General features: G+C 40.4%; 1 protein-coding gene across 1 annotated transcript; it reads left to right on the top strand.

Annotated features, from left to right (window-relative positions):
* Positions 1-80: 80 nt before the first annotated feature.
* On the top strand, positions 81-23,045 carry LOC124134841 (transmembrane protein 179-like). Its single transcript, XM_046499903.2, has 4 exons — positions 81-510; positions 13,688-13,822; positions 14,599-14,683; positions 19,647-23,045. Exons 1-4 carry the CDS (start codon positions 188-190, stop codon positions 19,932-19,934), a joined length of 831 nt encoding a protein of 276 aa, XP_046355859.1. The 5' UTR covers positions 81-187; the 3' UTR covers positions 19,935-23,045.
* The last annotated feature ends 4,914 nt before the right edge of the window (positions 23,046-27,959 follow it).

Genomic DNA, 27,959 nt, shown 5'->3' with positions numbered 1-27,959 from the left:
AAAACATGTAACTATAGTTCTACAAGTAACACCACCTAATGGTTCTCCTCGCCATTGGGAAATACCTTGATTACTTGAAAAGTCACGTGATAAAACACGTGACGTCACGATATGACCCGACCTCTGAACCCTAACTGGTGGGCCAAATCCATGTTGAGATTGTGAATGGTGGTAGATCACCAGTATTATGTCTCCGACCATGTTGGACATTCGTCGTGTGTTAAAATGGAGCCAAATCGTTGTCAACGTTGCAGTTATGATTCTAAGCATGTGTGTGTTGCTGCCGTTGGGATATGTGTGGAAGTATTTCAATTCAAGCTGCCTCCTGAACGCTGATATCTTCGTGCAGGTGTCGCCAAACAAATCCGTACTACTGAACACTGAGAGCACACAGTGGGGCGACAATAGCCTCTGTTTCTACACCACATTTCTCCCAGTAGTTGTGGCTATCCATTCCTTTATTTGGACCTGGTTTTTCGTGTACGTAAGAAGATCATTAAAGGACGGAGGGTTAGTAATTTTATTAATATTCAGAATTGATTTTTTTAACTCACGTTTTTTCTCCAGAGTGGTAACTTGTACTATTTACCCACGTGTTTTACACTTATATACACTTTCACATCATATTTTATTTTCGTGTATAAAATGCAGTACACGTATCATATATATGGACGTGTTTTGTGTACTTAGATAAACATGATAATAATACTCGTAATATACTATTAAGTCGGTTCGATTGTCATATCACAGAAGTGCATTTGACAGTGCCTTCGCACATGGTGTAAAAACTACATTTAACCGTTTAATGGGATCTGACTGTTTTATGACAGTTGTGACACTTTTATGACAGTTCGAGTGCATTTTACTGTACAGCCCTTAATTCATATAGTTATAAGACAACAATAACAACACATACATATCCCCAAATTGCGATAACCTGTGTACTTGTGCTACACATAGCAGCATTTTTATCGTATGGACTTTCGAAAACATTTTTAAAGTTCGTTTGGTGCTGATGAAAAGCTTAGCTCTTTAAGTTCTGTCGTGTTTTGTTTTGTGCTGATGTTTTAGGGGTGGGTTTAACAAGTTTTCATGTTCCCGTCCGACAAATTAAAACTGTTCGGTGGATTTACACTATCTCAAACCTTTTTTAATCCTACGTTGGACTTTAGAACCGCTGTCGTCGTCCCCAAACTTAGAAACCAGGCCACTTATTACAGTTACACAATCACAGCTGATCGATTTGAAACACGACAGATGGGGGCCCCACCATGTAAGACCAAGCCATGCAGATTCCTCGTCCCGCTGAATATGGGTATAGCAATATCGCTATCTACATTTACGTTCATGGATTAAATGCCAGTATGTCTAAGATGCCCCTTGCAATGTGTACCCCACTGTGTTAGTCAGGAAATAGATCACCACTTATGTCGGAGATAGATGTAACAGTACTCGTGTATGCCTCAAGCAATATCCAGTCATAAGAAGTGCACGTATCTCGCCGTCTCACGCGTATTTGTGAAGGAGGGCATGACACATGCATGAGTTGTACATTATTGCACAAGTCAGCGCATCGGCATTAATAACAATACTCTGATACAATCTGATGTGCATGAAATACCGTAATTGCGCACCTGTGCAAACAAATCACTATATTTTAACCTGAGTGAGTGAGTGAGTAGGGTTTAACTCCGCTTTCAACAGTATTCCAGTTACATCGCGGCGTGTCAGCTTAATGTGGGAGGAAAGCCCGAAGTGATGCAGGTCTCAGACGTTTACCACTTGGGTGAAAGCCACGAGCACGGGTATGGTGCTGACAAACCCAGAAACATAATCGGGGCGAACCGGGATTCGAACCCACAATCATAGGATTCTGGCGTGCCCAAGGAACGCAACCCTGCACAGCGAATCGCGGCGGCTTAGACGACTGGGCCACCCGTGCCCCCCATTTAACCTGAAAGTCTTATTATTGTAAGCTACTCAAAAGCAGTTAAGAACACACGATTCTTTCATATTACTGTAGTTAATCTGTCATATGAAAGAATCTATTGTTCTTTAACTTCTTTGAGTAGTAGGGGGCACGGGTGGCCCAGTCGTTTAAGGCGCCGCGATACGCCGTGCAGAGTTGCGTCCCTTGGGCACGCCAGAAACCTTTGATTGTGGGTCCAAATCACGCTTCGCCCCGATTGTGTTTCTAGGTTTGTCAGCACCATACCCGTGCTCGTGGGTTTCACCGAAGTGGTAAACGTCTAAGACCTGCATCACTTCGGGCTTTCCTCCCACATTAAGCTGACACGCCGTGTTTTAACCGGAAGACTGTTAAAAGCGACGTAAAGCACAACTCACTCACTCACTCACTCACTCACTCACTCTTTGAGTAGTATGTATGACGTACACTACTTTGAGAGGCATTTAGTCGTTTGATCAGGACGAAGTAAGGTTGCCGTAAAAGACGACTGTGCTTGTCGTAAGAGGCGACTGATGGGATCGGGTTGTCAGACTTGCTGACTTGGTTGATGTGTAGATGGATGCTCATGATGTCAATCACTGGATTGTCTGGTCCAGACTCGATAATTTACAGACCGCCGTCATATAGCTGGAATATTGCTGAGTGTGGCGTTCATCAACAAACCAACCAACAACAAAGTAAGGATAATGAATATGGATGAACTTCTTTATTACCTGGGGCGGTCAGGTAGCCTAGTGGTTAAAGCGTTCGCTCGTCACGCCGAAGACCCGGGTTCGAACCCCGACATTGGTACAACGTGTGAAGCCCATTTCTGGTGTCCCTCGCCGTGATATTGCTGGAATATTTCTAAAAGCGGCGTAAAACCAAACTCACTCACTCACTCACTATTACATTTGGAGCTTTCATATAACGGTGTTTAAGTATTTACAATAATGTACAAATATTTACAATTATAATATAATTTTTTTTTAATATTAGAAGTATAATAAATCTACAAATTGAGATTATGTGATATTAGTTAATCTTGTAGTTACAACAAACAATCAATTGTATATACCGTGCAATTTATGATATGCTATTCATTAATGCTGTGCAACACAGTTGTTACAAGAACTGAACTGTCATGTTTGCCGCATTGTATTAGAGCAATTGATTTCTTTATGCTTTAGGAAAAGGGACGGGCGGTAGAGAACATCTACAAGCATAAATACTTCTACATAAATCGTTTTTATCTTTATTATATATATATATAAGGTGCCGTTTCGCTTTGCTTACTTTGATGTACACTGTATATTTTAGCCCCGAGGAACTATCGGGAACTCTAAATGTGATTGAATGTTTTTGTAATTGTTACACTGCTGAGGCCTGAGTGGTCTGTAAGTGTGATGGTTGTCAGTTATGCACATTGTCAATGCAGCTGTTTACTTGCACTGGTTGTGTATTGGTAGCTCGGAGCAGTCTGCACACCGGATTCCTGATTACCCACGTGGGGAGCATGCCTTTGTTGACAAGACTGACAGGTTGTCATTAGCAAAATTCAATACAAAGTCTATGTACGGCTATCCTTAGATAGTCTCGTACAAATAATGCATATTGAGATTCAATAAAAATAAACAATGTAACTGGTGAATGTAGGTTTTTACGCTGCAATCACAGGGGTTTGAATCGGAAATAACCATGTGTACTGCCCCGTTCCTGTGACAAAGCGGTCTTATTTGTTTGTTTGAGATTTCTTTTGGTTATTGAACGATTTTGTTGCTTTAACTCAACAAAAATAATAATTAATTATTATGCCTCACTCAGCAATACTGCAACTATATATGCATTTTGATACTCGAGAAGTTAACCAACACCCGATTCTTTCATATTACTATGGTAATATGAAAGAATCTGGCATTCTTCAACTTCTTTTGAGTAGTATATAACTACATAGATGGCCTTAAATGATCAAGTGTGAACCTGACAAACCAATGGTTGACAGTACGAGCATCGGCCCATGTTAACCAACACCCGATTCTTTCATATTACTATGGTAATATGAAAGAATCTGGCATTCTTCAACTTCTTTTGAGTAGTATATAACTACATAGATGGCCTTAAATGATCAAGAGTGAACCAGAAAACCAATGGTTGACAGTACGAGCATCGGCCAATGGGACACTATGACATACAATCAGCTCATTCACATATTTTAACCCTCCGATCCTCAGTCGGTCAGCTGTAAGGACTAGCCAGGGGTACTGAGATCCTGCTCTGCCCTGGAATCCCCGTGGGGTCGGTTAAAACAAGACCAGTCCGAGTGCTTCCTGAATGGACGCCAAGGGAGTTCGCTCCTGCTTACAAAGGGCATGTACAAATATCAACAGCTCCCATTACTGTCACTCATGTTAAAGGCTGATTCATAAGTAATGGCCCCAAATACAAATACTGAATCATAATCTCAAAGCTGTACCCTGGCAGTAGCTGAGAAGGTTACACATGGCCTTTACGGTTGTTTTTAAACAGTAAATTGAACGGACCAGGTGATTGTATGTCATTTTTTTTGCATTTGCGTTTTGTTTAATGAAAAAATATATAAACAAAATAAATGATGACCATATATTTTAATACACCGCAAGAGGAACAGCAGATATTTAATGAAGTATATTGCTCAAAAGATGTTTAAGAACATCCGATTCTTTCATATTGCTATTATTACATGTAATGTGTCATTTCATATGGTAATTTGAAAGAATCGGATGGTCCTTAACATTTTTGTGTAGTATATGTCAAGATGTGTAAGTGAGTTTCGTTTAAAACCGCTTCAAGTGAGTACAACGAATCGCGGCGCCTCAGACGACTGGGCCACCCGTGCCCCCTAATACAATTTTAAAGTATATCAGATTCATCACATGTATGTATGTGGTATATTGTTAGTTATGATACCTTCAGTTGCCGTATACGGTGTCATAATAATAATAATAATATAATAATAATAATAATAATAATATTTGGCCTCAAATGTTTGAAGAGTAGTCTCCCTTTGAACCTAACGTGAACGGTTGGAATTGTCAAGTTCTCATTTTGACATGTCCGACAAAGATACCAGATAGTGAGTGAGTATGGTTTTACGCCGCTTTAGCAATATTCCAGCAATATCACGGCGGGGGACACCAGAAATGGGCTTCACACATCATATCCATGTCGGGAATCGAACCCGGGTTCTTCGGCGCGACGAGCGAACGCTTTAACCACAAGGCTATCCGACCGCCCCACCAGATAGTGAAAACATTTCGGCATAATAAATACGTAATGGTGGCTTTAAACGCCTTGCCCAATATTTTTTCTGCTAACCTAATATGACATTTAAAATTTATAAATGTATATATGTTTGTCATGATACGATGACACTCCATATCCATTTGGAAAGATTACCGACCGTAAACCCTGCTTCAAAGTTGGGCTGAGTTAGGGCAACCTAACTCTAACCTTACATGGATGACTTTTTAATACTTATAAAAAGTTGTTTTTGACTTTTTTTAAAAATCGAGGCAGGGGTTACGGGCGGAAGTTTCAGCATAAACTGTAAACGTTTGACTCAGCACTATATGTCTGACAACATTTAAATCGGTCAGCGGCCTGGATGGTGTGTTCCGTACAAGCTTACCGGTAATACCCCCGAGGCTTGTTTATTGTTGTTATAAAGTACTGCCGGACACCCGGGGATCCCGGGGGTCCCGGGGGTCCCGGGGATCGTCCATACCGTCTCGTGACACCCTTCAGTTGATAAAAACACGCTCCACGGATATTCCGAGACACAGATCAATTTCAGTGTCCCTGCGGTCCGTGCATTGCACGCACCCCTCGTGTTTGACATTCTCTCATCACGCGCAACGTCTGTTGACACAACACCGACAGCTAAACTGTCACAATAAGAGTGAAATGAACACATTATTCCCCGTCACTTGTCAGTACTGATGAGGACGTGTGCGTATTCAACACGCAGTGGCTGAGCTTGTGTTTGTTGTGTAATGTGGGCGTCGGCCGCCTGTAATGTACTGTCGTTTGTTCTGAATTAAGCGTCGCATGTATAGAATGATATGTGGGTTGTCTTGTATGACTAATGTTGACATCAATTAGCTGTTAATCGCAAACCAACACATTCAGTTTCGGATATTTTAGATGGGAAGCATTCCCGAGGTTTTGCGAATATTTGTATTACAATGCATTCACTTTGTTATTTATGATGCAATAGTTACTTTGAGCCAACAAAACTTTCGAGAAACCTTTTAACTCAAGTTTGGAAAATTCGCCTGCGCAGGAAGGCACAACATATCAATGTATTATGGCGACAATCTCATCTCTCGAAAGGGGACCGCCTCCGTGGTCTAGTGGTAGTGCGTCCGCCCGCCCGGAGAGCAGAAGATAGGTCGGGGGTTTGTTCCCTGGCCGCGTCATACCAAAAGACATTACATAATGATACTTGTTGTTATCCTGCCTGACGCATGCCATTGAGAGAGAGAGAGAGAGAGAGGTCGCTACTTAATTGCAATACTCACCTCACCCTCTGAGGATTTTGGCCGTTTTTCTCGCCGTGTTAACCCTTGGGGACAGACCAGGTGCCTATGCTTGCAAGTGTCAACTTGGTTCATTACGTCATCGTACCCCGAGGATATCAATCACTGGTTTGTCTGGCCCAGACAGCTGTCTGTGAACAACATTCACTCACGCAGTGCCTGCCTGTGAAGATTCCGGTTATGCGTAGGTCCTCAGTACCACATGCCTTTCGCACAGGAATCTTTTTGGGGAAAAAAATATTTGTTTGCTTGTTTGTTGTTTATGGCCGCACTCAGCAATATTCCAGCTATATGAAGGCGGTCTGTAAATAATCAAGTCTGGACCAGACAATCAAGTGATTGACATCATGAGCGTCGATATAGGCAATTGGGATACGATGACATGCATCAACCAAATCAGCGAGCTGGACCACCATATCCTGTTAGTCGCTTCTTATGACAAGCATAGTCACCTTTTACGGCAAGCATGGGTTGCTGAAGACCTATTCTCTCCCCGGATCTTCACGGTTTTTAAAAAAACCCACTAATTTGTCACAGAAAAAAACCTGGAAAAAGACTTAATTGAACGCTAGACATACTGGATATCCAGGAAAATGGGAAATAAATTCGAAAATATATTCTGAACAAAAATCCTGACTGATTACAATGACCATGCTGGTTGTGAGACCAAAACGGCAGGTATTGCCACTCAAATTATGAATCACTGGTTTGCCGTGACCAGGTTTAATTATTTACATGCCATTGTGATTTAGTTTGTGTTAAGCTGACTGAGAATTAAATACCACTCACCCACTCACTCGTGCAGAATCCCCTCCTGTCGGGATTATCTGAAACTCTACCCTTCTGTGTAGTCGCTGTCGCCATCACAAACATAACTAGAGCGACACGAAACTTTTCTGATATCAAATGTCTCTATAATGTCACCTTTTGTAATATATAGGCGCAGCGTTATCATTAATCACGCCTTGTCCAGTTTCGTGAATTGCATATCATTGAGACACGTTAAGATCCGGGGAAGAATAGATCTTCAGCAACCCATGCTTGCCGTAAAGGGTGACTATGCTTGTAGTAAGAACAATATCTTTGCTTGTTTGTCCATATGACGGCGATTCCGGGGTAGAATAGGTCTTCAGCAACCCATGCTTGCCGTAAAAGGCGACTATGCTTGTCGTAAAAGGCGGACTAACGGGATCGTGTGGTCAGGCTCGCTGACTTGGTTGATGCATGTCATTGGTCCTAATTGCGTGGATCGATGCACATGATGTCAATCACTGGATTGTCTGGTCCAGACTCGATTATTTACAGACTGCCGTCATATAGCTGTAATATTGCTGAGTGCGGCGTAAAACAAACAAACAAACCATATGACGGCGGTCTGAAAATAATCGAGTCTGAACCAGACAATCCAGTGATTAACATCATGAGCATCGTTCCGCGCAATTGGGATACGATGACATGCATCAACCAAGTCAGCGGGCCTGACCACCCGATCCCGTTAGTCGCCTTTTACGGCAAGCATGGGTTGCTGAAGACCTATTGCTACCTCGTATCACAATTGCTTAGATCGATCCTCACAGGATTCTGGCTCATGCGTCCCCAGTACCCCTTGTTTGTCTCACCGCGTTAACCCTTGGGGACAGACCTGGTGCCTATGCTTGTAAAGTGTCTACTTGGTTTATTAAGTCATCGCATCCCGAGGATATCAATCACTGGTTTGTCTGGTTCAGACAGCTGCCTGTGAACAACACTCATTCAACCCATGCTTGCCCGAAAAGGCAACTATGCTTGTCGAAAGCGGCGACTAACGGGATCGGGTGGTCAGGCTCGCTTATTTGGTTGATACATGTCATCGTATCCCAATTGCTCAGATCGATCCTCACAATGTCAATCACTGGAATGTGTGGTCCAGACTCGATTATTTACAGACCGACATCATATAGCTTGAATATTGCTGAGATCGGCGTTGAACAACACACTTAAGACAATCATCCCTTATGGTTCCGCCACGGACACCTTATTACCTCCACGTTGTCTCGAAGTACGCAGGGGCGGTCGGGTAGCCTAGTGGTTAAAGCGTTGGCTCGTCACGCCGAAGACCCGGGTTCGATTCCCGACATGCGTACAATGTGTGAAGCCCATTTCTGGTGTCCCCCGCCGTGATATTGCTGGAATATTGCTAAAAGCGGCGTAAAACCATACTCACTCACTCACTCGAAGAACGCATGACTTGATATTCTTCGCGTTACTATACTTTCACTGTCTATAACAGGGCAGTAATTGTGCATGGTGACGGCGCCACATGAAGAAAATGCTAGGAATTTCTGACCCGTTCGTTGTAGTGAAAATGCACATTTTATTTTTTAAATACTTCGCATCGCAATCGGGAAATATCAACATTCCGCTTTGTGCTATGAAAATACAGACTGCAGAGACGCTTTTGCAGCAATACCCATATCCGATTTCATAGGTTTCACGAGTAACAGAGAACATTCTTGAAATCCGACACCCAGCCAGTTCTTGCTAAGCACTACAGATGTGCGCGGAACTTTTGTCAAGAACATTAATGAGGAATGTTTGCCTGATGAATAGCACATGCGTGGTTTTGCTAAACAAAAAAAATATTTTATCAATTCGGATATTTTCGTCAATAAATTAGCCATTTTTATTTTCTTATGAGAGTAACGGATTAGATTCTGTATTAATTTACTAAATCTCATTTCAAAATATTTCCTGATTACATATTGCTTATCTTCCATTTGGAAGAATGGGTTACCTTTTATGCAAATTGTGTGAGTGGCCCGTGCAACCGGTTGGGCAGGATAATGTCATGCTTACCCTTTTCGCGATTTTATCCTTTTGTCGTAAAAGGGTACTACGCTTGTCGTAAGAGGCGACTAACGGGATCGGGTGGTCAGGCTCACTGACTTGGTTGATGCTTATCATCGTATCCCAATTGCGTGGGTCGATACTCATGCTGTCAATCACTAGATTGTCTGGTCCAGACTCGATTATTTTCAGACCGTCATCATATAGCTGGAATATTGCTGAGTGCGACGTTCAACAGCAAATAAACAAACAAACAAGACACTGGCATGCGGATTAAAACAATATTAACTCAACGCGTTGTTGCACTGCAATACATTCACAGTGATTCATTTCATCATTTTATAATTCATAGTATGAATTATCTTTTGTGATGGCGTTAACGTTTAAAATGACGGAATGAAACAGCACCCATGGTTCTCTGATGTACCTACCCGGCGGTGGGTACAGACAGCCGACGCTACCGATGAATTGTTTAGCGTTCTATTGCCCTCCAGGGACAAGCGGCCATTAGAATAGAATTATCATCACTGTTCGCAATATTCATTTGTTCATACTCCTCTGATGTGTATCATTTGAAACGCAGTTTGGGATGGTGAGTTTGACGGAATGATGGATTGATATGACAAAGTGCTGGTACTGTATACGCCAGTTGTCGGACGAAGTGCAGCCAAATATCTTTTCTCCAATAACTTTTTAACATTCCGATTTTCGGCCGACTGTGATGAATATGTCCTGTCTTGTATGACCCACCAGCCTAATATTCCCATTAATCAAACTTCTATGTAAGAGCAGAAATAAACCTCACGTATAGCAATTGAGCATTAACGTATCCAGACGTTGAGGAGAACGGAAGGTCCGGGGTTCGATCCCCGGCCGCGTCATACCAAAAAGACGTTAACAGCTGATACTTGTTGATACCCTGTCTGCATGGCGCTCGGCATTAAGGGGCTAAAACAAGGACTGGTCGGCTCAGAGTCAGTATACTGTGTCTGAGTGGGGTATTCATGTTACATTGCGGCATGGTATCTCAGTTGGCTAGCATTAAAAGTCGGCACCAGTCAGGACTACCACACGTACGCACGCACGTACGTCGCAATATAAGTGCAATCTTGGACGCAAAGATAAACCCCTTTTTGACTCACCTCACACCTGACGTTGAAATTGGTGAATTGAAGAAACATCGATTTCCGTGTCCAGTATCAGCTCTGCTAATGATTATTCGGGAGTTCATATTGTCAGACCTTTTAAATTCATATAAGTATCATGTATTAATGTTATTGACTAGTTTTACCGGAATTAGGGGAGCGTCTTTTCCCAAGCACCCGTGCGTTAAGCGAAACGCCTAAGCTTTGTCCTATAGACACTAACTCTTAAAATATACATTTTAGAAAATTCAAAGATCTTCTTTTCTAAAATACTCACAACTCCGTACTTTCTACAACTCAACATGCGCACGCACACTTGACTGTGTTTATATAAGTTTGTAAACACCCGGGCAAAAGAAAGTATATATACACCCATGTTTGATAGTGGCTAAACATGAAACAAACAAGAGATGGTTATTCAATTGTGATGTATTTGATACGGTTATAATTGTTGTGTTTTGGCTTTAAAGTTTCTTGTGTTTCGGCGACAGCTTTCAGTCTAGTAACGTTTTGGTAACGTTGGTAATTGTATACTTCGGGGGTGGGGTATGGGGTGGGTGTGGGTGTGTCAGTATTTTAATTATGTTACAGCGTGTCAGCTTCATGTAGAAAGAAAGCCGTAACGCAGGCCGTAGAATGGGAAATCCACGATCCGCGGATCCTGCTACAACTATGAGGCGCAACTCAGTACCCGTTTCTCCTATCACCGAATGTGTTTCTTTAGAGAAATAATCATGGACCGAAAGCACCAATTATGTTTACAGTCCTGAAGTGGGTGCACCATTTTCGTGCTCGTGGGTTTCACCAAAGTTGTAAACGTCAGAGACCTGCATCACTTCGGGCTTTCCTCCCACGTAAAGCCGACACGCCGCGATATAACTGGAATACTGTCAAAAGCGGCGTTAAACTCAACCCACTCACTCCAGACTCGACTTGACCCGCGCATTATTTGCATTCATGGAACATTTATACGTTAAATTGGCACCACAACGTGCAACACTCCTTTTCCAAACACACTGTGCCACCGCTTGGCGTGATGACGTTATGTTCAGATCATGTATGCACGCTGAATTGATCGATACCTTGAACTTTGGCATAACCTTTTGCAATCGCAAAGACTAGCATAACGATTAGTATAATTATGGACGGGGTATAAAGAAGGCTACATGGTGTGATGTAGCTTTCCTAAAGATATGGAATAAAAGTCGCAGTGTATTTGTTAGTTGGCTAAACCAATTTGTCCTCCAATTTATCAACATTACACGTTTTGTCCACTAATTATCAGAATAATAAATACGTTGCACTTTCAGACACCCTTTCATCCAATCCTAATCTAAATTGACCATCGGCTAATGAATAATATATGCACATTATGTATTCATATAAACAGTGTGCTACCAAATCATTAGATGCATAAATTATGTTTCAGTGAGACTCGATTTGGTGCAGGTGTTGAAAGCAGCGTTATATTTTCAAATCTCAATTCTCCATTACCCTGAAAGTGTAAAACGATGTCAACAAGTTGAAAGTAAATGTACACATGTTAAGAGTGAAGTAAGAGTTAAGAGTTGGGTACTGACGGCATGTGGTATGGTAGTGCCTAATCACGGCGAGTCACCTCGATGTGGGAGGTAAGGCCGTAGGTAAGTGATGTAGGTCTAAGACGTTAACCACTTTGAGGAAATCACCAGCACGTGTATATTGCTAACAAACCAAGAATTCTAATCACGTCGTAGCGTGGATTAGAGCAAAAAATATCACAGGATTATGCCACGCATAAGAGGCATATATACAATTGCGTTGATCGATGCTCATGATGTCAATCATTGGGTTGCCTAGTCCAGACTCGATTATTTACAGACCGCTGTCATATAGCTGGAATAAGATTAGTGCGGCATTAACAACTAACAACATAATATAAAGATGGAAATTAATAAGGGAACACTTCGTTTTAGACACAGTAAAATGATCGTGGGTTCCCATCCTTGTCATCCAAATACGCGCTGGAAACAATGCACACAAACACATCTCAATATTTGATTCTGACGTGTTGGATTTGCATGCGCACTATTTCAAATGTACTGACAGTAAAGCTTATTTCCTATTTTTTTCAATTTTCCCTTATTCGTTTCCATCGGTATATATAGTGGACACGTGCACTAAATACTTAACAAGATGTCATGCTTGGTTGAGGTCAGCCAAACCGAACTGTTCGTATAAAAAGATGTGACGGTTGCTGCTGCAGATGTTTTATATACTATATGTACACAAACGTCCTTACTGCACGGTGATACATACTACTCAAAAGATCAAGAACACTAGATTTCTTTTGTTCATCTGCCATGACTGGTGGGTATTGCAACCCACAGCCTTCCATTTTGGGAGTGTTCTTTAACTTATTTGGAGTAGTATACATGTTAAGTTAAAACCAATGACAAAACCATAATGTATAAATGGGTCGAATTTCTTTTCAGAACCATTTCTTTAAGGTAGACAGTGTTTTCTGTGGCCAACTGCAAGGTGACCTTGACCTTCACTAACCAAGGATACTGCTGGGACTTTATGTGCCCATCTCTTTACCTTGTTTGTTAATGAATGTATGACGGTGTGACGTAATGTTGTTTCAAACCTTCAGAGTGCGTATGTCTCATGTTGGTATCTCCCCCAAACCACCAGTTTAAGTTGTTTTTATGTTGATGTGGTATGAGTGGTTTTTTTCTATTTCTGTCCGGAATCGTAACTGATGTTGTATGTCCTCCATGGCAACCAGTGTGTGTCTGTTACGGATATAGATACTATGTTGCTACCTGTGCCTCCATTTGTCCGTGAATGTTGTCTGTTACAGACAGGGCCCCTATCTAGTCTTTGCTGGTCCTCCATCATGTCGGGTTTGTGTGAATGTTTTCTGTTACAGACAGGACTCCTACCTAATGTTACCTGTGTTGTGTGTGTGGTGGTGTGACGTGAATGTTTTCTGTTACAGACAGGGCCCCTACCTAATGTTACCTGTGCTGTGTGTGTGGTGGTGTGACGTGAATGTTTTCTGTTACAGACAGGGCCCCTACCTTATGTTACCTGTGCTGTGTGTGTGTGATGTGTGACGTGAATGTTTTCTGTTACAGACAGGACTCCAACCTAACGTTACCCGTGCTGTGTGTATGGTCATGTGACGTGAATGTTTTCTGTTACAGACAGGACTCCTACCTAATGTTACCTGTGCTGGTCCTCCATGGTATCCTGTTTGTGTGTATGGCAGTCTCCAGCTCTATTCTCACCAAAGGTTTTAACGGTTGGTGCCACACTCTGGAGAAGAACATTCAAAACAAGTACGTATACACGTTGGCGAGTTACATTTGTGAGGTTTCTGTTGAGTATTTGAGAACGAAATCAATATTTTGTATCCTGATCACGTGTTCGACCAGTAGATCCTCAGATAGGTCACCCTGTTGCTTGTCACGGACAGCTGTGATAACTGGAACATTGCGGCGTAAAACAACAAACAACAAAGACACGTATTTACAATAGCAGTGTTCATTTGTTTGTATGCTTATTGCTGAAATCTTGCAAACCCAAAGACGGGTGTTGTTATTTCAGTGTTAAATCTCCTTTTTACGAAATTTCGGAAATTATATACTTGTTTTGATTTGAGAATATCTGGTTCTAGAGGCGTTAAAACAAGACATTAGCAAATACGTGTCCAGTTATCAATGAATCATTGATCATGAACCCGTGAATAGGTCGTCAGCAACCCATGCTTGTAAAAACCGGCTGCGCTTGTGGTAAAAGGCGACTAACGGGAGCGGGTGGTCAGGCTCGCTGACTTGGTTGATGCATCATCGAATCCCAATTGTGTAGATCGATGTTCATAATATAAATCACTGGTTTATCTGGTTACAGACTCCCGTGACATAGCAGAATTCTCTGGCCTAGACAATTATTTACAGACCCCCGTGATATAGCTGGAATATTGCGGAGTGCGGCGTTAAACAACAAACAAACAACATTAATCATGAAAACATATAACATATCAATATCATTACTCGCCTCAGTTAAAATGTACGCTATAGGCCGACGTGTGTGTAATGTAATGAACTGTTTGCAGGTACACGTGTACTGACCTGCAGAATATGCACTGGGCACTCTTTCATGGGACGCAAAGTTTCTACACGTTTTACCAGGTAGCAGAGGTAAGTATTGTGTACTTCTTCGAGAATCCCTGCAATTTGTTCTGAATGCTTCTGTTACTATATCGGGATCAAATGGGATTTCTTAAGGCTACAGGTGCAAAAATTGATATTTTGATATAATGCGGTGACATTTCGTTTTAATGTAAAAAAGTTGTTTCGAAGGTCATTTTATTATCATTCGATGTGTGTTTGTTGATTAACGCCGCACTCAGCAATATTACAGCTATATGGCGGCGGTCTGTAGATAATCGAGTCTGGACCAGACAATCCAGTGATTGACATGAGCATCGATTCACGCAATTGGGATACGATGACATGCATCAAGAAAGTCAGCGAGCCTGACCACCCGATCCCGTCAGTCACCTCTTACGACAAGCATAGCCGCCATTTACGGCAAGCATGGGTTGCTGAAGACCTATTCTACCCCGAATCTACACGGGTCTTATACGATGTACATGGGTCAGTCAAGGTAGTCGTGTCACATGTATATTTCAAGTGTTTTAATGTATGGTTTCCATGTCGACTGTCTGATTCCACGATGACATTATTTGTTGGCTTTATGACGGTTTTACTTTCGGAGGTTTGCGATAAGTTCTTTCACTTTAGGCACTCACGGGCAGAAACAAATCCAGTTAAATAAATATTCAACGGTCTGGATGATAACACTTGATGAGCTTACCTAACTGTTTTCATTTTCATTCTTAACCCCTTAGCCAGTCCGTGTTAGAATTGGTCCCCCATGCTACTTATGTTAGGCCCCGTTTCACAAAGCAACCGTAGCGCTATCGTAAGTTTATGTTAAAGTATAGACATTACGATAGCCGTAGAGCTACGATCGCCTTGTGAATCTGGACCCACTTGCACAAAGGGACGGTCGCGCTACGACGATCGTAACTCGCATATAACATTGACTTACGATAGTCGTAGCGCTAAGAGAGCTTTGTGCAAGTGGACCCAGGTCGTAAGAGGCGACTGATGAATCAGGTGACGTATCATCATACCCGTGGATGTGCTCATTATCTCAATCACTGGTTCGTCTGGTCGAGACTCTTTTATTTACATCTGATGTCATTCAGCTGGAATATCCCGACGTTAAACAACAAACAAAACAAGATAAACATTTTATTTTCTCATCGCTAAATGTGACGTATAGGTTGGATGAGCAGGCATTATCAATAGGACCTGGCTTGCTTGTCCTTTCTTAGGCAAATATAAATTAAATGTTTGCTCTTCGAAAACTGATAGGAACGTAATTATCTAGCTAAGCAAAACGGACTGGATTAAAAAAATGTCGGACAGTAATAAATAGTCTCAAGGAAACACTGGAATCTGGACCAATAAACCATCAGTTTATTACGTAAACTTTGCCAAGACAGTTGTTTTTTTAACACAATAACTACCATTTCAAAAACTCCCCTTTCTGAGAAATGATCCGAAAAATAAATAATCAATTTACTGTTGCCTAAGCGGTGAAATTTTCGAGTTTGAGTCAGTATGGGATCGGTCGGCCGATGGAAAACACATAAAAACAACTGCCGCCAATATCCCGATCGAGTTTCATCACGTAACGTCAGCCCCTTTATGCTGTATAGATAAGTACCCCCCTCAGAAGAATTATTACGGACTTGCACAAAGCAGAGTGCATAAATCTAACATTTATTGATTCTTGGGATTGAAACTACTGGCTGCCCAAGTGAATATAGTCATTTCGCCACTAAATGATGTGTCTATGAGCTGGTGTAGTAAAGGTTTACTGACATTGCGTACCAATATTCGTTTTTTTACTGCTTCTTATTTTCATACGTCTTCAACATTTTGTAGAGAGAAGTGACACGTAAGCTGAAAAGCAAAAGTGATGGTTGACGTCCGTTTTAATTTTCTAGACCCTTAGCCCGTCCATATTTTGTAGGCGTTTCTCATCTCCAACCTCAACAACAAACAAACAAACAAACAAACAAAACAGCAACAACATGTTTTTCACTAATTGAGTAATATCTTTTATGATATTTTAAAGTTTGAAACACTTGGCAATAGTCTTTAAATTAAATTATGATGTAGATCGAGTCCCTTTGCTTACGAATCGATTTTTAAAAATTAATATAGCTGAAGAAAGATCAAGCTGTCCTGGGTTTTCATGAATGTGCAATGGTAGGGGTATGTTTTTTATCACATCGGGAGGAAATATTCACAGCGCCGGTGAAAATTGAGATAAGACGACTGTCTGTGAACATTCACGGCGGGCGGGAGATGGGAAACACAGAAAAAAATACGGACCGCTTTTTGTACCAATCTCATTAAAATCAGATCTAAGTTCTCGCTACAGCTATACAAAGCTTTAGCGGCAGCGAGAACTCAGATCTGATTTGAATGAGATTGCCTTTTTCACTCAACATAGGAGATCCGAGGTAGTAAAGGTGTCCCATGCTTGTCGTAAGAATCCACTAAAGGGGATCGGATGGTTAAAATTGAAGTCCGATTGCATGTTATCGGGATTCTTCATATTATAACCACTGCATGTGATTGTACAGAAGCTTCTATCTGCAATGGTAAAAAATATATTAATGGGTCCCTCGCCATGATATCAGGTACCTTTGGAATATTTTCCCGTTCCCTCTCAATACTATGGACCACCTATAATATTGGTCTATTGGTAGAGCGTCCACCCGGAGAGCGGAAGGTCCGGGGTTCGATCCCCGGCCGCATCATACCAAAAGACGTTAAAATATGGTACTTGTTGTTACCCTGTCTGGCGCTTGGCTTTAAGGGGCTTAAACAAGGACTGGTCAGCTCGGAGTCAGTATACTGTGTCTGCGTGGAGTATTCATGTTAAACTGTGGCATGTTATCTCAGTGAGCTAGCCAGCCACACGCACTCACACACACACGTGCATACACGTCGCTATATAAGTGCAATAATCTTGGACGCGACGTTAAACCCCATTTCACCTCACATCACCTCAATACTACGCTACTACAGCAAGTGCAGTTACCAGCAACCAAGGGTCATGCCTGTAGGTCGATCCCAAGTGCACGGTGACATTGCCAAGCTTTTGTGAAAGCCCCATCTTTTTTTATGGTGTTTTGTTTTAAAGCCGTGTTCAATAAAACATGGGTTGAAAGCATTTGATGGCAAGTAGCAGGGTATTGTTTGTCCAGCATCACCTACATTAGCATCAGCTATTCGAATTTTGTCTACAGTGGTGCAATCTCATAAAATATGAACCCCTGGTCCTGTTCTCTGTCGCGTTTAATAGAACACGCCGCCACAAACTAGTCCCGTAACAACCACATCATGAATCATATATTATTATCCATCTCACTTCTATTGATAGATAACATTCAAGTCTGAATGGGCTCAGGCTGACATTGATAATATGTTGCATGACACGGAGTAGCTACACTCGCGGATCACGTTCTCGTGCTATATGCTGTTTCTATTTGTGTCTGGGGGCACGGGTGGCCCAGTCGTCTAAGGCGCCGCGATTCGCTGTGCAGAGTTGCGTCCCTTGGGCACGCCAGAAACCTATGATTGTGGGTTCGAATCCCGGTTCACCCCGATTATGTTTCTGGGTTTGTCAGCACCATACCAGTGCTCGTGGGTTTCACCGAAGTGAGACCTGCATCACTTCGGGCTTTCCTCCCACATAAAGCTGACACGCCGCGATATAACTGGAATAATGTTAAAAGCGGCGTTAAACCCAACTCACTCACTCACTCACTCTATTTGTGTCTATTCATTTCTGGACCTGTACTGTTGTTAGGGGCCGTAGGGTAGCCTAGTGCTTAAAGCGTTCGTTCGGCGTCGAAGGCCGGGTTCGATTCCCAACATGGGTACAGTGTGTAAAGCCAATTTTTTCTGTCCCCCGCTGTTATATTGCTGGAATAATGCTAAAAACGGCGTAAAAACATAATCATTCAATCGTTTATGTTTATGTGTTTTCGATATGTTTATTAAAATAAGACCCTCGAAGATCCGGGGTAGAATAGGTCTTCAGCAATCCATGCTTGTCGCGAAAGGCGACTGTGCTTGTCGTAAGAGGCGACTAACGGGATCGGTTGGTCAGGCTCGCTGACTTGGTTGATGCATGTCATCGTATCCCAATTGCGTGGATCGATGCTCATGATGTCAATCACTTGATTGTCTGGTCTAGTCTCTATTATTTACAGACCGCCTTCATATAGCTGTGATATTGCTGAGAGCGGCGTTAAACAACAAACAAACAAACAAATCTTTAAGATAAAACACAAATGATCCATTCGATTTGGTTTGACCGTCGTGCGTCGTAAACAACTACTCCTTTGAAGCCACTGGAACAATGAAGCTGAAATGTCACGTGCTTATTCCAACCAATGATGACACTCCAATCTGTTCAAGATGTTCGAATCCAATTTTCAATATGGCCGCCATAGCAGCCATAGTTTCTTCAAAATTATTAGGTGGCTTTCCTCATTGACTTTTTCAACTGTTTCAACACGTGGCTACTTGTTAAAACTATTCGGATATCATTTAAAAGCAAACTTGAAACATTATAAAGTGAAAGTTCGTTTAATAGCGTTATATTGGTAATTATATTCACAGTCTACCTAATGGTAAGTTACGACGGACGTGGCTCTGGTACCGTACTGTTCTATCTAAAGGATTTGTGAATGAAGGAAGGAAGAAAGAAAGGAAGGAAAACGAACGAAAACGAACGAACGAACGAATGAATATGATTGCAGATACCTTCAGCATCAACCATAAAACGGCGGATGCAATCAAATGTGGAAAATCAAACTTATGCTTTTGAGTGAACGCTTTATGCACTGGGCTACCACACCGTCCCTTTGAAAGCATATATATTAAAAAATAATTATTTGCTGATTAATTAGGCATGCTCATGTACACATAGGAATCACTAAACATGTGATGATTTATGAGTGTTTAACATTAAATAATCATATTTCAATTCGTTGCTGATTTTCAGGCTTCAAGCTGGCTCCTCACAATAGCACTGGCCTCGCAATGCGGCCTGACGTTGTACAGGAGCTATCGAGAATGGACATGGGAAGAGCCTTCACCAGATAAGGACAAGACACTGTTGGAGAAAGAAAACGCGCAGTGTGGAGCTTATGCTTTCCAAGGGATGGACACCGACACTGGTTCATTGAACTTTACATCAGAAGTTTCGGTACCCGTCAGCGATAGCGGCCGAAGCTCCTTACCGGGAAGGTTGAGCTCAAGAAACTCCAGCAGGAAGAGCCATGTTGTGTAACTGTTTAATATGCGCAGTGTGAAGTTTCTGCTCAGCCACGAGGGATAGATGTGTGTTCTGAGTGCATCTAGTCTATTCGGTCACTCCTTGCAGCGTAATGCGCTTCTTTTTAAGTATTCGCCATATGCGAGCAGATTTGCAGTGCACCTTCTGCAGGACCAAACTATTTGTCATCAGTTTTGAAATGTTGTCTTCAGGGATTCTTAATTGCGGATATTGTAACCGTGGTTACATGGTGATTTATTTTATCTCTGATATATTTAAGAATTCTTGTGTTATACGTATATTGAGTAACAACTTGTCCAGTAATGGCTTATCACTGTGAGGGATGCAGGGTGGTCCGTTTTACAGTCTAGAAATAATTTAAATTAAATTAACTATAAGTTTACTCGGATGCTAACTGTGATCGGGTTCTTTTTATCATACTGTGATGTCTTACATCTTTTGCTCACCACGCCCCCCCCCCCCCTGGAATACTGTTAAAAGCGGCGTTAAACCCAACTTACTCACTCACACATTCTTCGATGCACAGAACTCAGCACACCTATCTTATTGATAAAGTGTGCTGGTGTTTAATTGAGGTCGCGGTTGACGCCCAATCCTTCTTTATTTAACCAAATTTGGTTTCTGTGTGGAAAGTTTTGCTGCTTTTCCTTCTGGTTTTGCTAATGTTAATCTGACATGGTAAACTATGATTACTATAGTATATAAAGGAATCGGTGTTCTTTAACTTCTTTTGAGTAGTATATATTGTCCATAATTATCATAGTGTTTGTTACGAATATATTCATATGATCCGATTACTTTTTCATTTGAGTATACACATACAACCACCGGCGTCTAATGTACGAGTATATGATTTAAGAACATATATCTAATCCCAAAATGAGGCGAATTGTGCTCAGGTTCTTGCCACATAAAATGCTCATTTGTACAATATAATACAGCACACAGCGTTAAACCTTAAACCGATTTGGAGTCGTTAGAGACCCAAAATGTATACCATGTAAGGATTAACCATTGGAGACTGGGATTTTATCAAAAACAATAATTGTCCCCGAAGATTCTTGAAAAAATAGTTATGCTTCAGACTGTGAAAAATAATATTCTCAAAAACATATTCAGACTCCTATTTTTCAATGTACAATATTTGGTTTTGTTCAAATCTCGAAACAAAATTACAGCACCACACCCCACCCTTCCCAGAATATCAAATGTCACCTGGCTGAAGAAGGGGTGGTCTTTAATTTGGTCTCCAGCTATTGGCTTAGCCACTCCGGCTATTAACTTGGTTTAAACAGTTGGGACTGCTGCAGTCCATGATAGTTGCATAACAGGCAGAAAACGTCTCGATAGGAGTGGGCTAGCACATTAAATCGGCATTCGTCGCGCACGCACGCACGCACGCACGCACGCACGCACACGTGCATGTACGTCGTTTTATAAGTGCAGTAATCTTGGACGCGAAGTTAAACCCCATTTCACCTCACCTGATAGGCAGAATACTGTTCAGAGCGGCTTCAAACTCAACTCACTCACTCACTCACTCGCGTTGCCAAGATCCTCTCAATACAGTTAAGCTGAGAGGCGACATGTGTTCACGAAATCCAAAAATGCCGGGGTCATATATGATTTGCTTCAATGTTCTTGTGAGTAAATCTATTTTACCGATACGCAATTCAATGATTTACAATGTGTAGTTATGAGACATAAGGCTTCAGTTGCAGTTTCACGTGTACTGTAGACAGGCAATGCTTCTTCGCAAAGGTTCTGTTCATCTCGCCCGCACCATCATCTGCCAAAGAAAACCCAAGTCACAAAGTCTCGCCATTTAAGAATCTTATATGAATAACAATCCCCCAGAACCACACTGTACATTGCAATACACATTGCCTATCATATGTTCAGCACTAACGTTGACGCGTAACTGCCCAATCAGAATGTACTCTCAGATATTAACACACCAAATAAGCATCAACAGATAGAATTTATCATGGTAAATACTATTATTTTTCTGATCGGTAGAATGCATTTCTTTACTTGAAGGTAAGCCTTTTAATTTAGTTGATAGATACATTCCGTGATTCACTTGATAGGTAAAGTAAGTACCGTGATTTACTTACTAGGTAAAGTAAATTCCCTGATATACTTGGTAGGTAAATAAATTCCTTGATTTGCTTGGTAGGTAAAGTCAATTCCGTGATTTGCTAAGTAGATAGGATAAAATCCATGATTTACGTGCAAGGTAAAGTAGATTCAATGATTTACTTGATAGGTATTGTAAATTTCCTGATATACTTGATAAGAATAGTAAATTCCCTGATATAGTTATTAATTAGGATAAATTCCGTGATTTACTTGATAGGTAAAGTAAATTCCCTGATATACTTGATAGGTAAAGTAAATTCCCTGATATATTTGTTAAGTAGGATAATTCTGTGATTTACGTACTAGGTAAAGTAAATTTCCTGATTTACTTGATAGGTAGGATAAATTCCTTGATTTACGTGCTAGGTTAAGGAGACTCCGCGATTTACTTGCTACAGCCATTCTTGCATGAAGGACTTTAAGATTCCTTATGTAGTGAATATGTGGTATGGAGAATTACTATTTTGTTTTGATTTCTCTCCTGCTTCGACCTTTGACCTTCACTTATCCAAGTTCATTGTGTCGTACTGCATTTGCGACATCTCTGGGCTTATGAAGTTGTACGTCTGTGTCCATGCTGTTGTGTCTCGAACAAGTGCTCAAAGAATTCATATGTTAGTTTGAACATGGCGGCCATTTCTTTATATACCTTAATGGAAATATGATTTGTGGTATGCATAATAACACTTGTTACAAACTGTTGTGTGTTGTGGTATTGGGCACAACTTCAACCTTTGACCTGGGTGTGCTCCTCTATAGGTATTCATTTGTCAATGTTTATGTTTCTCTGTGTGTGGATTAGTGCAATAATTCGTGTAAATTGATTTCTTTTCTTATTTTATAGACCCGTGAAGATCCGGGGTAGAATAGGTCTTCAGCAACCAATGCTTGCTATAAAAGGCTTATTGTAAGAGGCGACTGACGAGATCGGGTGGTCAGACTCGCTGACTTGGTTTATGCATGTCATCGTATCCCAATTGCGTGGATCGATGCTCAAGATGTGAATCACTGGATTGTCTCGTCCAGACTCGATTATTTACAGACTGTCGTCATACAGCTGGAATATTGCTGAGTGCAGCGTTAAAACAACAAACAAACAAACAATCAAATATAAACGTGCCAGTTTGAAAATGTCAGTTCAGGGGTCCAGAAAACGATTTGAACCATTGAGTATTTACTGACATGTCATCATTCACGTAAGGTACTGATAGTTGTCTATGTATTTCAATGTAGTTTTGCACTTTTTGGTCGAATCCATTCGTGTTTGTAAACCTTAATAGATTATCTTTTAAAACAATTCTACTTCTGTGCAGTTTAAGGTGACTTCGAATTTGCATCTGTTTGTGTGCTGCTCAAATGTGTCAAATCTCGCATAACCTCGTGACCGTGATACATGTCTAAGTTAAACTATGCGAGATGTAGCACATCTGTGCATTATTCACAGCAGCAAAGATGAAGAATACGGGATGCCTACATTCAGTCAGTAAGTAAAGACATGTGAAGACTTGTAAAGACATGTGTTAAGTAAAGACTTGTAAAGGCATGTGTTAAGTAAAGACTTGTAAATACATGTGTTAAGTAAAGACTTGTAAAGACATGTGTTAAGTAAAGACTTGTAAAGGCATGTGTTAAGTAAAGACTTGTAAAGACATGTGTTAAGTAAAGACTTGTAAATACATGTGTTAAGTAAAGACTTGTAAAGGCATGTGTTAAGTAAAGACTTGTAAAGACATGTGTTAAGTTAAGATATGTAAATACATGTGTTAAGTAAAGACTTGTAAAGGCATGTGTTAAGTAAAGACTTGTAAAGACATGTGTTAAGTAAAGACTTGTAAAGGCATGTGTTAAGTAAAGACTTGTAAAGACATGTGTTAAGTAAAGACTTGTAAAGACATGTGTTAAGTAAAGACTTGTAAAGACATGTGTTAAGTAAAGACTTGTAAAGGCATGTGTAAAGTAAAGACTTGTAAAGACATGTGTTAAGTAAAGACTTGTAAAGACATGTGTTAAGTAAAGACTTGTAAAGACGTGTTAAGTAAAGACTTGTAAAGACATGTGTTAAGTAAAGATATGTAAAGACATGTGTTAAGTAAAGACTTGTAAAGGCATGTGTTAAGTAAAGACTTGTAAAGGCATGTGTTAAGTAAAGACTTGTAAAGGCATGTGTTAGTCACGGGTGCCACCGGTGGGTCAGGGTACGCCTACACTTTTCGCGAACACCTGGTATCGCATCTAGCAATTCCTAAACAAATACTCATGATATAGTCGGAATCGTACAATCGACTCTGCTTTATGCAGAGATTTCCAATGAATATGGAAAGGGTCTTTTATGAGCAAGCTTAAGAAGCTACATTTGGTAATGTACTACTACGATAGTACATACTATTGGGTTATTGATTTTTTTGGCGTATATTTTCGCAATCTACTGAACCAGTAATGGGTTATGGTGATTTAGTAGTATTTTAAGCAAATACACAGCCTACATGGAGCTCCGGTAATTTGATAAATATCATATACCCAATCAATTCTGTATCATTGTGAAATTTAAGTATGATGTGGTAACATATGTGTTTTACTGTCTACGAAGGTTTTGATTGATAAGTAATGATCTTTTACTTTTATGTGACTTTGTTATGTAACTAACAATTGAAAACATAATTTTCAGCGATAGGTATTTTACTATGCAATGATTATGCTTAAGCATTTAAGAATATTGACTTATCACATATGCGTATATTTTACCCATTATATCAAGTTAATCTTTAAGGTTGCAAATATTTTAGATATAATTTATAGAGCTACAGAGCTTCTGGCCTAATAGTATGTTTGTTCAAATTGTGTCGAACATTAATAATTATGCCAGATTTTCTTTGGGCAAATTTCTACTAATGTGAAATGATGAAATATCTATAACTATGTTTTGCTGATTTACTGATTATTTTAATAATATTATTTTTTCATGACATAAAATAATCAGTACTCTCAATCCACCTAAAACCTCCTGGAACTAAGCTGCTATCTTTAACAGATCATGTGGAGTGTTTGTAAATTAAAAAAGTTATACCGTTCAATATGGATGAGTGAGTGAGACGAGTTTTAGGACCCTTTTAGCGGTGTTTCTAGCTATATCACGGCATAAGACACCAGAAATAGGCTTCACATAATTTACCTATGTCGAACCCGGGCCTTCGGCGTCACAAGCGAACGCTTTAACCACTGGGCCAGCAACCACCCCAAAGTCCAATGTGATGTTCCTCGGCGTTAACACTGGCTTGTTGTTGATTGTCTTGTAAGTATTAATGTGCAGTGTATTACTGATTCCAGTATTGATATATCGGCATTCGCAAGTATTTATGATCTCACCACTCGTGTGTCAGTGTATAAAGATAATATTGTTGTCATGTTAAATATTATTGTATTCGTGTTGTATAGGATGTATTCTTTTCTTTCGCCGAACTGCAGTTATCATTCATTTGATGATCATGTATTTGATGAAACCGTCATTTGTTATGAAATGTTTTCATTTTAATAAACGAATAAACAAAAACTGTTAAATGTCTTCACTTCTGTTTTAAAAATGATTTCTGGTTCGCGAGAATCTCGGGCACTTGGGAGAGACTATGCTCGTGACCCACACCTGACTCTAGGCAAGATCTGCATACGTTGTTATTAATCCCACGTGTGTAGCTGAGACATCGAACATCTGTTTTGAAGGAGTCTGGATGCTGAATTGGTTTTATTCATAAGGTTATAGTTTGCTGATAAACAAGATGGGTTTGAGGTCAGGTACAAAGGGGTAATGACGTCGCCTTTAAAGGGGCACTGATCTAACGCAATTCACCGGGACTGGTTGTTGCCTTTGTTATTGTTTTTTCCCAGTGAGTACCCGGATGTATAGCAGAAATCTAGACTAGTTCGCGACCTCTGCTGCGCTATTCGTAAGCGCATTAGTCAATGGGTAGTAATAAGGGCGTATGGTCACATTGATCGACAAAATTAAATACAGTTTTCGAGATAATAAGGAAATGTAGGTATCTTTGTGGGTAGCATCGGTAATGGTGACGAAGTTTTAATAAGTCACTTGCTTGGTAATTTTGCGATTTTTGTTTACACTATTTCGACTTGCAACACAAAGTAAATATTTCACCTGAGCATTGCTTTTTTTTATAGTGTGTATATTTTTTTACTGTCAAAATGTGTAACAAATTTATTAAACGTCTAAATATTCAGTTATTTTACAAAGTGACTGAAAAACATTTCCATCTGTATTATTATGATAACGAATTCCAAACATTTTGATGTTTAATGTCATCACCAAGAGACTGAAAATGTTACGTTGAAAAGTACATTTCTATGTTGTTGCTTAATCAATTTTAGTCAATCTGGACAGATTTTTCAGTCAAAATGCCTGAAATATTTACACATTTCATAAATTGCCTGAGAGAATCAGATTTTACAAATTGACGGTAATATATACACGCTTACAAAGGAAAAGACTTGTGAAAACAACGTCTATCGCGCATTGAAGAATTTCCCAACCAAGATGTAGAAGAACAAGAACGAATCGGTTCAAATGAAGGAAAACAAAATGCAAATACCATAATTACAACCTACCAAATTTATGTGTATAAATTTTAGGCAACTTCCTTGTTCGAGGAATGTATCCGTGAATATCCATGCACACAAAGGAACAATATCCCACTCGTCTGCAGCTGTACAAAGAAACATATTCGATGTCACGTGTCTCTGTAACAATCAAATATTTTAAAAGATATATATCGTTTCGGGATATTATAACCCGTGTTCGATTTCTCAACTGATCACTTAGATTGTTTCAGGTGTTTCACATAGGTGTCAAGTCTCAAGGGTCGGCTGAGAAAGCCCACGTGACAACTATTTTCATAACGTCCACGGTTCCTAAAAAATCCATAGAGTGATAGATAACAATGAGCAATCAATCAACGTATTATCAGTTAACCCTTTGAACAAAGTATGTTGTTTTTACATCGGCACTTCACGCCATGATGTGAGTGTATTCCCTTTGTTTTAGTAAACCTAGACATGTAAACACTCACTTTTGACATATCCACTGCGCAAGATAACAGTGATTAATCAATCAACGTATTTTCTCTTAATCCTTTGATGATTAGGGACGATCGGTTGATTTACAAAAAAAAGTAAATCAACTGATCATTCATCTCTTGCTGGGCTGCCACGTGCATATTACATAACATACATTTCATCTCACTTCAAACCTGGATTTAGATTGAATAATTACCCCAGTCACAATAAATGCCAAATGGGGACCTTTGTCAGGTAATCTAAGTGGTGCTACCACTAATTGTACCTGTAATAAATTCATTAACTGAGCAACAAGTGAATGACGACAAATACACAAGTATAGGGTTATACGAGAAAACGTGGATGACAACAAGGGAGTAGTAATCGTATTATCGACGCAATCGGAAATCCGAAAATGCTTTCACTGCATGGATACTTTTTTTAGTATTAAACTATAACCATCTCGGGTATTTCCAAATGACGACATCCGATGAGCTCCGTCGTTCCTTTTGTCTGTTTGTTTAGGCTGGAGAAATTAATTAAGATGCGCCCTTTGTCGAAATCTTTATAGATCACAGTTAACCAATCAGTGTTTATGCAAAAATGCGTAAAACAAATATTGCCTCCAGCCTCCAAGTTTATTTAGCTGTCCTTGCAGACGGTAGCCCAGTCTCTGGTCACGCTCAGTTGCGTTGCGTATCATCCGGGTACTCACGGGAAAAAAAAACAATAACAAAGGCAACAACCAGTCCGGGGAAATGCGTTAGATCAGTGCCCCTTTAAGAATGCGTATGGTTGCTTGTACCAGTCAGGACT

This window comes from Haliotis rufescens, unplaced genomic scaffold (assembly GCF_023055435.1).
Source record: "Haliotis rufescens isolate VD_foot unplaced genomic scaffold, xgHalRufe1.0.p SCAF_3, whole genome shotgun sequence".
NCBI classification, from domain to species: domain Eukaryota; kingdom Metazoa; phylum Mollusca; class Gastropoda; order Lepetellida; family Haliotidae; genus Haliotis; species Haliotis rufescens.
Note: the sequence above shows the minus strand (reverse complement) of the source record. Positions and strands in the feature narration are given on the sequence as shown.